The 13153-nt window shown below is 37.6% G+C and overlaps 1 protein-coding gene across 18 annotated transcripts in view; it reads right to left on the minus strand.

Annotated features, from left to right (window-relative positions):
* LOC107994675 (protein scalloped) overlaps window positions 1–13153 on the minus strand; it is a 176814-nt gene that overhangs the window by 40716 nt on the left and 122945 nt on the right. For all 18 annotated transcript variants that reach the window (XM_062078431.1, XM_062078399.1, XM_062078484.1 and 15 more), the window contains one exon: window positions 346–470. In XM_062078431.1, coding sequence (XP_061934415.1) covers window positions 346–470 — 125 coding nt within the window. The remainder of the gene's footprint in view (window positions 1–345; window positions 471–13153) is intronic.

Genomic DNA, 13153 nt, shown 5'->3' on the forward strand with positions numbered 1-13153 from the left:
TTAATATAAATTGTGCAGCAATAATCAATAACATAAACAATTAAAAAATCTAATGAGGTATCATACGATGTTAATGAAAATGTCATTAGAAAATAACTATCGTGAAATGTTTAATCTAACTTGTTATAAATCATAATTAACAATATTAATAAATATATAAACAATTAAGAAATCGTAATCGAAGTGCCACATTTTTTAATTAAAAACAATTTTGAGGTTATATCAACAAAATCTCAAGATGGCGTCCTTCGCGGCAAAGTATGTTGAAGCTAATTAAAAAAAATATTGAAGATAAAAGAACAAGTTGTATGACTCGAAGATAATTGAAAGAAATATTGAACTTACATCGCTAATTTCGCCAACGTCGAGGTTCTTGGTATCCGAGCCGGAGCCGTTCGCGTCGGGCGGCGGCCCGGAACTCGTGGGAGTCCACGGCGCGGAAATGGTGTCGGCTGCAGCCACCGCACTGCCTGTAACAATCAACCACATTCGTTACTTCTCTGCTCCCGATATATCTCATACACGTGTACAATCTTTTTAAATTTTCCTCTTTTGATCTGGTAAAATAAAAAACAAAAACAAAATCTGTTCTTTTCACATGTCCAAAGATAAAGAGAAAAGAAACGAAGAAAGAAAAATTAAAAGTGAGTATACATCTTGCAAAATGTTTTTGCTGATATCGAAAATTTATTTAATAATTAAATAGATGTACAATTTCAAAATATAAATGTATTAAAAACATTAATATTTAACGTATTATATTTAATAGACAACAATATCTTTTGAATTGGAATGCCTCATGTATATATCCAAATTAAATAAACTTTTAATAGTAATCCTCAACGATCGTATACCATACTACCCTCAAATGTGTTGTTGTGTTCCTATAGCGATCACTGTTCATAATGTATCATTTACGTATATAAGAAAGAAAAACACCTAGGAATTATCTATCGAAATGCAAATTCATTAAAAAAAATTATTATTCCAATCATACGTAAAATCAATATAAAATAAATCCTTTATTCTCAAATGTATATATTCACTTCCGACTATCTCACAGAATTCATTCAAAAGAAAAAAAAAAGAAAAAGAAGAAAAAGAAAGAAAGACAAAAACATAACATAGTACAATAACGAAAGACTATAAACAAACGACTGAATCGAATTACTCTGAACGGTTCGCCCCGTGGCGTGGTAGCGCGCGTATCATATCAGCGCATCCCGATCTTCGAGCTGGCCTCGCATCGTGGCGAACGAATAAGATTTACACCGTCGCACCTCGGACATATCTCGGGTCTACGGTGGCCGCGTGACGGAATCCGCGCGGCTCGCTCGTTTTCGAGGCTGGAATATCGCCGATACCCGCCAACACGCACCACGCACCCAAACGGTCGGCGAAACCGGGCTGAGTGTACCAATGATGTAAACAAGGACGGGCGAACAGCCGCGAGCCACGGCACAGAGCGAGACGGACCGAGCGAGAACGAAATTAACCGATCGGGAGCGAGACAGACCGAGTGGAAACGAAATTAACCGAGGCGGAACGAAGCAAGACGATCGGCAGTGGATAGAAGCGCGCGAAAATTTCACCGTTTCGCGGGATTTAACGAGATGAAACGAGATCAACGTTACGCATTGGGGAGGTGGGGTGGCTCGCGGACGAGGGTGGTGGAAAAATCAGCACGTGAAAAATCGTGGAACGGGAGTTGGCGCGGGAGATTCGCTCTGTACGCCGTGGAGCAACAAGTGTTCCTTGATATCGCGTATCAGTGCTTGGATAGGTGGTAGGGGAAGCTCGTAGGCGGTACACTCCGCCTACAGGGGGTGGAGTGTGTGTGTTAAGCCCCCGGAAGAGCCTCGAGCGCTGTTCGGTGTTCCGACCGCAATACCGGATCCCTTGAAAGCGGCGACGAACCCCCGTGTACACGCCGCGTACGACGACGATGGGGGAAACTGCATCGTGTCGCGTTCCTCGCGAGCCTCTAATCTCGGGCGCCACCGACGAATACGAAAGCTTTGCCTTTGGCTTTTCAGCTTCTTCGATGTGTGACGAGGTGGTAGTTTCGGATTGGCTGAGTGTTGGATTTAATTGGAGGATGGTCTGATGGGGATGATTATAAAAATAAGCATGGATTGCTATTGGTCGAAAATATATGATAATTTAGAAATGATAATTTTAATGAAGCTATATTGATCATAAAAATAAATATTATTTGTTGAAAGCGTGATATGTAAAAATAAGAATGATCAAGCGAGGAATCTCTAGGTTAAGATGAATCTGATACTATGAGAATAGGTATGTCGACTATTGGTTAAAAATAAGATTACGTGCAAGCATTAGATAAAAAATCTTTTCAAGAATTCTCAGACCAAATAAGAATATATAATATAAATTCCAAGTAAAAATTGTAAAACATATAATTTTTGAAAACCAAAAATTCCAAATTGACTATTCTTGCCCATAAATCCTAAAAAAAAAAAAATGATTATATCGTTCAAAGATAAAAAAAAGAACTGTGAAGGGATATTCAGACCTATGTCACAGATCATCTGCCCAGTGTTGTTTCGTCGAGCTCTCTAAATATTCACAGAGGGCGGTTGTGCGGACACAATATGCACAAGCCACTGGAAATGAGCGTAGCTTTAATAGAGACGCGAGCACGGACAGAGATGGCCACGCACACGCGTATACGACCGCCTATATCTCTAAACGCCGTGACTACCGACGTAAATGCTATATATATATATATATATATATATATATATATATATATATATATATTTATTATATATATATATATATATATATATATATATATATATTTATTATATATATATATTTTATTTTTATATATATATATATATATATATATATATAAAGAAAACATAAACAAATATAGAAATACGAGTAAATCGTATTTACACAGGATAATTAAAAAATATGCATCAATATTTCAAAAGACACTTTAAAAAATGTTAAAAAAATAATTAAAAAATTTCGAATAAAGTAGCTATATTATTTCCTGATATTAGTCTGTTAGATTTTTATTTTTGGACGTTTCAAATAAAGATAAAGAGAAAATAACTGTTATTTGCGAATTTTTTATTCACAATTTGAAACGAAATTAATTTTACGACTAAACTCAATGCCACTTAATATTTATTTTTGAGACACCCTATACATAAACAGACGCTATCTCTACGAATAACTAAACCAAATCCAATCCGACTTAAGCGAACGTTATTTTATCCTAGATTGATACGTGCAACTTGTGAAACTTTTCCATTCCATTTCCAGAATCTATTTCTAATCCAAACTCAATCCGACATCAGCGAACAATATTCTATCCTACTCGTGAAACAGCCTGTAGATATACCTAACCTATACACACGAAGCAGTGAGTGCACGCGCGTGCACGCGAAGCGTGATGCCAGCGCGGCAGAAAGCATAGATCATGGCGGATGACGCATGGTTGCATTCGGCGCGCCCGTCGGCAGAGGGATGGAAATGCGCGGATGAAGGATAGGGAATGGCCGGGTCAGCCGTGATACGGCGCAGGAACTCGAGCACAGGAGGGTGGGGTGGGAGAAAGCATTTTGGAATGTCGTGGCTACTCCCGGTCACGGGGAGATCCCGGAACACGTCCTTGTCCAGGCGACGCACGCCTTGCCACCCCTCCCCGGCCCACAACTCCACCTAGACCCTGTGCGTCCACGCATAACTAAATTTTCTTACCTCCTTTTCGCCTCGACCGCGACAATTCCGCGATTCTGGCCTGGTTGGAGGACTTGGATAGCAGTCGGATGTTGGAGGGTTGGGGAGAAAGTTTCAAGTGGGTGTGTGTATATATATCCGTTGTGTACGGGGGTGTGAGGATTTTGGAGTTTAGGTATGGGGCATTGAGGTATTGATTGTTGTAGGTGGTTTAACTGTTTTAACCGTTGGGAGATGTATGGAGGAGTGGAATTCTGATTGGGTGGGATGGGAAGTACTGCTACTTATGCTAGTGATGTGGTAATTATATAAACTATTTCTTTTGATTTGTACTTCAGGTTAGGATTTTTTTTCACAGTTCTATATAAATATTACAATACGACACGTGTACTTATTTAATCGTACAAATATGGTAAAAATGTACAATTCTTTTTTGAGGTTTGCTAAATTAGATGATATTATCTGTAAAGAGCGATATTCCTTTTAAATTATCCGGATAGGACCATGTACTATTCAACTATCACCACTGATATCTTTCATGCAGCTACTTAAAATCTAATTAAAAACTTAAATCTTCGCCCCTCAATTCTCCCCCTAAAAAAAATCAACTCATACACTCATCTCTCCTAATCATATCACCTCCTCCACCGAAACGCAATCCCCAATCAGCCTCTCCAACAGGCAACATCAAACAACCGATCTCCCTAAAACTGAACGCGCAAGTACACTCGACAACCGTCCCCATGCTCGGTATTATATCGGTGACATCGGTAAATCGTTCGAAGCAGCTTTATCCTTGAGCAAACGCGCGTCACAGAGAGCCGTCCGCGCATCCGGTCCCCGGGGGTGTAGTAAATGGCGTGTTCGTGGTGGTGGCTCGGGCTAAGCTGTAAATTTGGCGTATAACCATCGAAGGGAGGGGAGCGGGGAGGGGAGGGGAGTCAGCTCTGGTCGAGTAGGCCAGAGCCGCGCCAGAGCTCCCGTGTGGGTGTTGTCTGCCGCCAGCTGGGTGTGCGTGTGCGTGTGCACGTGTGCGCGGAAGGGTAGTGAGACAGGAGGCGGGGAGGGAGGGGAGGGGGTCGTGGAAGCATTCATAGCAGGGACCAGAGGGTGGCTTCGGTGGAATGCGTCCCGTTTAATATCGCGGAACATTATATATCGCCTCTCTTGTCCCTACGTTGCCCGCTGCCGCACGCTATAACACGTACAAACACGTGGAAACGCGTATACATGCGCGCGCGCGCAGCCAAACGATCGCTTGCCGGCGACATTGACTCGTTTTGTCGCCAGTTTTGCAGTAGACGCGCGCGGTGGCTTCCTCCTGCGAAAACTCGAATTCTTGCATGGGCGGCGTTTATTCCTCGGCTCACGAGGATTTCTCGAGCGCGTCGGATGGATAGCATTGCGATACCGCGTTAAACTCGGGGGAACTTCGACATGTGGCGTGCTCTTTCGCCCTGGATTTTCGTATCCGCGATTGGTATATCGATGGGGGGAGGGGGATATTTATGGAGGGGGAGAATTTGAGGTAGGATTAAGAATGCGTGGTATTAGGTTAGGGATGAATAGGAAGTTTTTTTCAGGTTATCTTTTTTTGACGAGCTTTTCGATCGAGTATTTTCTCGATGTCAGAATGTTAGGTTAGGTTTTGGATCTTTCGATCGAATTACGTATTGCATCGAACTCGTTATTTTTGAATATCGAAATGTTAGGTTAGGTTATTATCTTTTTTTGACGAGCTTTTCGATCGAGTATTTTCTCGATGTCAGAATGTTAGGTTAGGTTTTGGATCTTTCGATCGAATTACGTATTGCATCGAACTCGTTGTTACTTTTGAATATCGAAATGTTAGGTTAGGTTATTATCTTTTTTTGACGAGCTTTTCGATCGAGTATTTTCTCGATGTCAGAATGTTAGGTTAGGTTTTGGATCTTTCGATCGAATTACGTATTGCATCGAACTCGTGTTATTTTTGAATATCGAAATGTTAGGTTAGGTTATTATCTTTTTTTGACGAGCTTTTCGATCGAGTATTTTCTCGATGTCAGAATGTTAGGTTAGGTTTTGGATCTTTCGATCGAATTACGTATTGCATCGAACTCGTGTTACTTTTGAATATCGAAATGTTAGGTTAAGTTATTATCTTTTTGACGAGCTTTTCGATCGAGTATTTTCTCGATGTCAGAATGTTAGGTTAGGTTTTGGATCTTTCGATCGAATTACGTATTGCATCGAACTCGTTGTTACTTTTGAATATCGAAATGTTAGGTTAGGTTATTATTGATGACGAGTTTCTTTTTGATTTTGAAATTATTGAATAGTCTTTGAGTCGTGTGTTACGTTGAATTAGAAATTGAATATCGCCAATACGCTTTCGAATATTTTACATACAAATCATTACGATACGAAGGAGAAAAGTCGAAATTTCGTTCGTACGTAATCGCAATTACGAACAATTCTGCGCGTGAAAATTGGAATTACGAGAAAATTGACGGATCGCGAAAGCATTTCCAAAATATTTCCACAAGTTGCAATTAAAATGTCGGCGTGCGAAATGTTTTCGTCAACCGACGCGAGGAGAGGAGAGCAGAGGAGGGGAGGGGGGAGGGATCGACGTTGAAAGGCAATTGGTCGTTGTCAAAGGTATCAAAAGGAGAAGGATGGCTGCTTGCGGGTGGGGATAAAAAGAGAGGGATAGAGGAAAAGCGAGGAATGGTGCAACATGAATGGATATTATAATTTTCATACCTTTGTGAGAGAGGAATTAAATTACCATTCACGGGATATTATGGGGACGATACTGAAGGTATATATAGTAGTTTTAATATAATATAATTAAATCTACGTTTAACCCACATAAAAGGATATTTTCGTTGGAAAATACTCCGAGGGAAATTAATTATTATCTTGATGTTGCGCGCCTCAGAGCTATCATGCCGTAAAATTTATTAAGAGCCTCGACTATAACCTATGTTCTATTCCGCCTTTTAAAATACGCCATTAAGAATTTTCTAATCGATCCTTCTACTCATACCATAGGTGTAAAGTAAGAGAGGGAAAAAAAAAAAAAAAAGAGAAGAAGAAAAAAAGGAAAAAGTTAGATGGAACAAATCGATTTTAACCTTTTCAACGTTTAGTTAAAAAATTGTATAACGTAATGCGTTATTAATACGATGTTATTTTGTTTTGATTAAATTAAATGAGATAATAAGACAGCTATTCAGATGCGCTATTCATACGGTTAACCTTTTCGCCACGCGAAGGATAATATTTTTATTTTAATTACACCTCGTTGAATTGAATTTTTTCTCAATTCCTGAATTGTTCCAAGACGATTTAAATTTATCGAGATTAACTTAATTCAACGATATAATCTTTTTCTTATTGAATATTTTGAAATTGATCACACGATATGATAATTTCATCGATTAATTGTTTAAAAAAAAATTATATAAATACATATCGAAATTTTTGGTCTATCGCCGTTCACACGCCGCGTAAGATGCATAAATTTCGTCGATCAGCAACATTAAATTTAACCTTTGCACGATTGCTCGTAAAACTATTCGATCTCTTAAAAATGGTACTTTGTTATTACCTCAAAGTATTACTTAAAATTACACCACGAGATCGAGCAAGAAACGTAAATTACCTCTAAATTATTATGTTTGACGCGAAAGGTCTTTTTATAAATTTCATACCGCCGATAGATAAAAAGGGAGAAACATCAAAGATGGCGGGTAAGAGAGTGGACTTACTCTTAGAAAAGAAAAAGGAAGAAGTTGGGGAGGGAATTAAGAGAAGAGGGCAAGGCTATACCGGAGTGAAGGAGGTGGATTCACGTTTTTTTTAAGGCGTATTACTAGACGATAATTAACACTTTCACTACCGATGACGTAGTCTTGAAGGTAAGCAGAATGAAAGTTGAGAGCCATAGACGTGGGCTTTTCAACAGTCGAGGGCTTTCGAGTTAATAGTGGCATCTTACCTCGAAAAAACGTGGAAATATATTTCCTACGTAAGTTTCTTCACGAGATATTCCTTAAATGTTCTTGTCGAATAATTTCGAGAGGGTGTTTCTTATAATATATGGAAAAAAATAAATAAAAATTCTGTTTCCTTCGATATTTCTTCGATATTTATAGATATTTTTCTTTCCTGCGTTCATAAAAGGGTTAAAGAAGATTTACCTTTTTTACGCAAACAGAGCGTGAGGTTAAGTAGCGTGAAATCTTGAGGAAGCGGTTCTAACGGCGCTTATCTTCGAATTATTGAAGAGTAATAAGGTGTCGTGATACACGGTTTACGGGTCGCGTGACACAAGGAGGTAAAAGAATGTTTTCCGCTTTGACAAGATGTCGTTTAAAAAGACGATGGCGAAGGGTTTGCGCCATGCACGTGCGCCACCTACGCGTTGACTTTACAAAGTGAACGAGCTTTTTCTCGAGGACTTCCTGTAACGCGAGTATTCTCGTCGCTCGTGCGTTCTTCCGTGTCGAAATTGTCAGGATAAACGTGAGAAATTACCGAATTGAGATATTGAAAATCCGTCTCTATTTGTCACTTCTTAGTTTTGGTTATTAATAAAAGTACATTCGCGTGTCGTTTCTATGGTTTGATGTTCATTAAACGTTATTTATTTGTAAATAAATGCGAATGAGAATCGTTAAGTTTTATTTCACGATGAATTTAATGCGTATAATAAATATGCATTATATATTATATCGAGAAAATCGAAGTAGAAATTTTTATTACGAATTTTTGAATAATATAATTCGAATGATTTAGAATTTTTGGTTAGATTCGCGAAACATTAATATTTTTAAATGAACGTAACTTGAAGATAAAAAATTATACACCTTAATGCGAGGTACGTTTGAATAAAAATGGCAAAAATAACCCGAACCATCCCTCGTTATTTCATTGCACACGATAAGTATCATTCTCCACTCTTTCATTCCTCTCACACTCGAATTAATCCCGACACAGTCTACATTCACCGAGCTGACAGCAATCAAAAGAAGCCCGATGCAATTAGAAGAACATTAAACACGAGCGAGCGGAGCGGTTTCGCTATCTCATCGCTAACATTCGTTTTAATTTCTCTCTTATCCCTCCAAAAGAGCGAGACGGAGAGAAAGACAATTCAGATGGAGCGACAAAAACAACGACGGGAATGGAAAAGGTATAGAAAGAGAAGAGAGTCTAGGGGGGTAAGGAAAAGAGAGAAAAGAAAAAAAAAGATTAAAAAAAAAAAAAAAGAAGAAGCGACGCAGCAGCGAAGAACCGTAAAAACTCGAGAATTCAACTGGCAAGCGGGGAAGGTTAATTTCCTGGAGCATCCGATAGAAAAAAGCTTGCTTCGAGGCCACAGGTGCATCCATTCAGTGCATGACAGTAATTAATCTCTCTCTCTTTCCCCGCTTTCCATCCACTTCTCCACCCTTTCTCTCTATCCCTTGCCACTGTTTCGCCCCTCGGAAAAGAAAAAAAAGGAGAAAAAAGAAGAGAGAAAAAAATCGAGCCCAATTCGCGCCTCGTTTCCCGGCGTATACCCACTTGTTCGCGGCCACATGAGCTTCAACAGTGATTCACCAACCAGTCAGCTGGAGTGGGGACGACGAAAGGGGGGAAAGGGGGGAGAGCGGCAGTGCGCATGCGACATTGCCGAGGCGAAATAATAAACGCACTCTCGAATCTTTCCACGAGAATACACCACGAGTCGCGCGGGGTTTACGGTAGGTCGAGACAGGAGGAGTAAATGAGAATGAGGAGAGAGTCCTTTATTCGAATTTCGCGGGTTATACAATTGGCAACTTGTGATTCGCGAGTAGAATGAAAGATTATTTTTTGAAGAAAAAAACTTCTTGCTTCTTACTTAAAATGCGAAAAATAAATTTATCTTAGAAAAGATAATATGGTAATATGGTTGTTGCTAAATTAATCTTTCACGAATTTTAATTGCGAGCTATCGCGTGAAAATCTCAAATTAACGAGTTTATCATTCCCAGCAAACAAAAAAAAAGAAAAATATAAAGAAATCTATTTTTCATTTATGTAACCTCGATTCAATTTAATTCGTCGAAAAAGTGTCTCGAAAGAATCACGAAATCAAGCTTATCCTTCATTAACCGACCGACGCTTGACGAATTAAAAAAATTACAGTGAAAACGAAAAGAAAAGAAATGCAGGCTGACAGCGTGACATCATAAAGGAGGACAATCCGAATAGAGTAGACGTATAGACCACACGGAAGAAAAGAAGTTGCGAGTTAAAGAGACGCGTAATGAATTCTCCGTTAATTTGCCGAGAAAAGAGGATTCTTTTCAAGTTGGCGGATCGCGTTGGCGAGCGAATCGCTCGAACAAATTATTTCGTTCTAATTTACCAGTAACGAACTAGCGTTCGTAATTACGTTCGCGCTAATCGTTTTTCCACGCGTTTCTCCGTCACCACCTCTTTCCACCGTTGAAAAGCTAGGCCCGGAAACGGCTCGAATTCACCGGATATTCTCGTTCTTTTCGCGGAACGACGCACCATTCAGCCGGTCATTAGCGATGAAAAAGGGAAAGGCAGGTCGCGGAATAAGCGTATTAACGACATACCGTTATCGTCGCGTGGCTGCGTCGACGATCCCGCTAATTGAAGAGTCTCCATTCGAGCCTCGTTTCCTTTTTCTTTCCGTCTTTTATTTCTTTTTTTTTTTATAGTCCAACCGGTGAAATCGCAATTAGGGATTGGAAAAAATAGGGTGTGAAGATTGGTAAAGGAAAAGAGCGTGGAGACAGAGGAAGCGGAATATATATATGTATATATAGAGAGAGAGAGGTTGTTCTTCAGCCATTTTCCCGGCTTGTTTCCATCCTCGATGCGCCAAGCGAGCCTCGACCTACCACAGCCTATATAACTGTTCTCGCTCCTTTTTCACCTTCTCTTTTCCTTTTTTGCCGTCGGTTTATGCCTTTTGTTCCTTGCGCAGCGGTTAGAGTCTTTCTAGTGGGATTTATCTGCCGAGCATTGACTATATATTGATCGATAACGCGAAGCTTGAAACACTTTTCGCTTCGAGATATTTATTACCGTTTTATTTAAAATTAACTTTTTGAAAAACTGATCATTCTCGAAACTAATATTCACTAATTTTCTCTTTATTTTCTCTAACATTTTCGTTAAAGAAAAATTAATATTTTATCTTTCCTAGTCGTACATCCCTACCTGAATGCTAATTACACGTGTATCGATTATCGTAGCCAATTATTATTTACACTCGGTCGGTCGTCACCGCGTTCGGTGGTTGCCTTCCATTCAATCTTCCATTAAATCATCAAGACGAGTCGATCAACCTGCTCCACCGCGACATTTCATAAATCACTCTCTTAGCAATTACGGATAAAATAATAACTCGCGACGGAGGAGGATGGTTCGTCCCCGCTGTCTGACTTCCTCCCCTCCCCTCCCCCTCTATCCTCCACCGTTATTGGCATCGAATTCCCTTTCCTCATTTTCGACCGACTACTCGAACCGCGAAATTGTCGCGTATAGCCTCGTTAAAAGCCGGAGCCGCGAAATATGCGCATAAATCGGCGGACGACTCGCGTCTCGCAACGTTCGTATTGTTGGTCGCAATTAGTGGGATTAATTTACATATTGCCGGATTAACCGTTCGCCCGATGAATTATTCATCGTATGCTAATGGGCCGCCTTTGAATTGAAGTCTATAATTGAATGCTTCTCGAGAATAAGGAAAGAGAGCCGCGCGAATCACCATCGACCCCCAAAGCAGATGGTCCAAAGGAACGAGCGTTAAACGTATTAATGGTGGAGACGGGATGGGGGGCGGATGTCGTGAGATGATGGATTGATAAATTGTGGGTTCAGAAGTTAATCGATCGGTTCAATTGTGAATATTGAAAACGAGATAATTAAGATTCTCTTTTTTTTGGAATAATGATAGTGCTAATGAAGACAACGAAAAGGATCTATCGTTTGTGCTTATTGATTGATTTAATTGATTGACGAATGATGGTAATCCAGAAATTAATGAATCGAAAAAATAAATTAATTGAATTCAAATAATAATGGTGGAAAAAATAGAATTATATCTAATTATTATATTTTTCTAATGATAAAAAGTCAATGAGAAAAATTGCAGTAAGGATTAAAAAATAGAATCAAAAAAATGGAATTAATATCTAATATATTTTTCCAATGATAAAAAGATGAGAAAAATTACAGTAAGGATTAAAAAATAGAATCAAAAAAATAAATTATACTTAAATTCAAATAATGGTAAAATAGAATCATAAAAATAGAATCAAAAAAATAAATTATACTTAAATTCAAATAATAATGGTAAAATAGAATCATAAAAATAGAATCAAAAAAATAAATTAATTAAACTTAAATTCAAATAATAATGGTGGAAAAAATGGAATTAATATCTAATATATTTTTCTAATAATAAAAAGTCAATGAGACAAATTACAATAAGGATTAAAAAATAGAATCAAAAAAATAAATTAATTAAACCTAAATTCAAATAATAATGGTGAAAAAAATGGAATTAATATCTAATATATTTTTCTAATAATAAAAAAGTCAATGAGAAAAATTACAGTAAGGATTAAAAAATAGAATCAAAAAAATAAATTATACTTAAATTCAAATAATAATGGTAAAATAGAATCATAAAAATAGAATCATAAAAATAGAATCAAAAAAATAAATTAATTAAACTTAAATTCAAATAATAATGGTGGAAAAAATTATATCTAATATAAATTTTTTAGAATTATCTAATATATTTTTCTAATAATAAAAAAGTCAATGAGAAAAATTACAATAAGGATTAAAAAATAGAATCATAAAAATAGAATCAAAAAAATAAATTAATTAAACTTAAATTCAAATAATAATAGTGGAAAAAATGGAATTAATATCTAATATATTTTTCTAATGATAAAAAAGTCAATGAGACAAATTACAATAAGGATTAAAAAATAGAATCAAAAAAATAAATTAATTAAACCTAAATAATAATAGTGAAAAAAATGGAATTAATATTTAATTATTACATTTTTCTAATGAAACAAAGTCAATGAAAAAAATTACAGTAAGCATTAAAAAATAGAAATTTTTTTTTCAATTATATTCCACGAATAAAATCAATAAAGAACGAAATATAATCAATTATATACTCTTTCTTCTATCACCTCTAAAACTAAAGCACAGAAAGATATCTTCATCGATTTTTAACAAATATTATTTTACATAGAAAAACTCTCGAAAATGATAGCAACGCTGGCATAACGGTAAGCCATTAAACGTGTAAGCACACGTTTCGGATACGATATCGCGGAAATTTCATTTTAATATCGTCTACTTTGTACATAAGCACGAGTGAACTACGCGACGCCACGAGAGCTAATATCGTTTT

Source organism: Apis cerana, linkage group LG1, assembly GCF_029169275.1.
Source record: "Apis cerana isolate GH-2021 linkage group LG1, AcerK_1.0, whole genome shotgun sequence".
In the NCBI taxonomy this organism is placed as follows: domain Eukaryota; kingdom Metazoa; phylum Arthropoda; class Insecta; order Hymenoptera; family Apidae; genus Apis; species Apis cerana.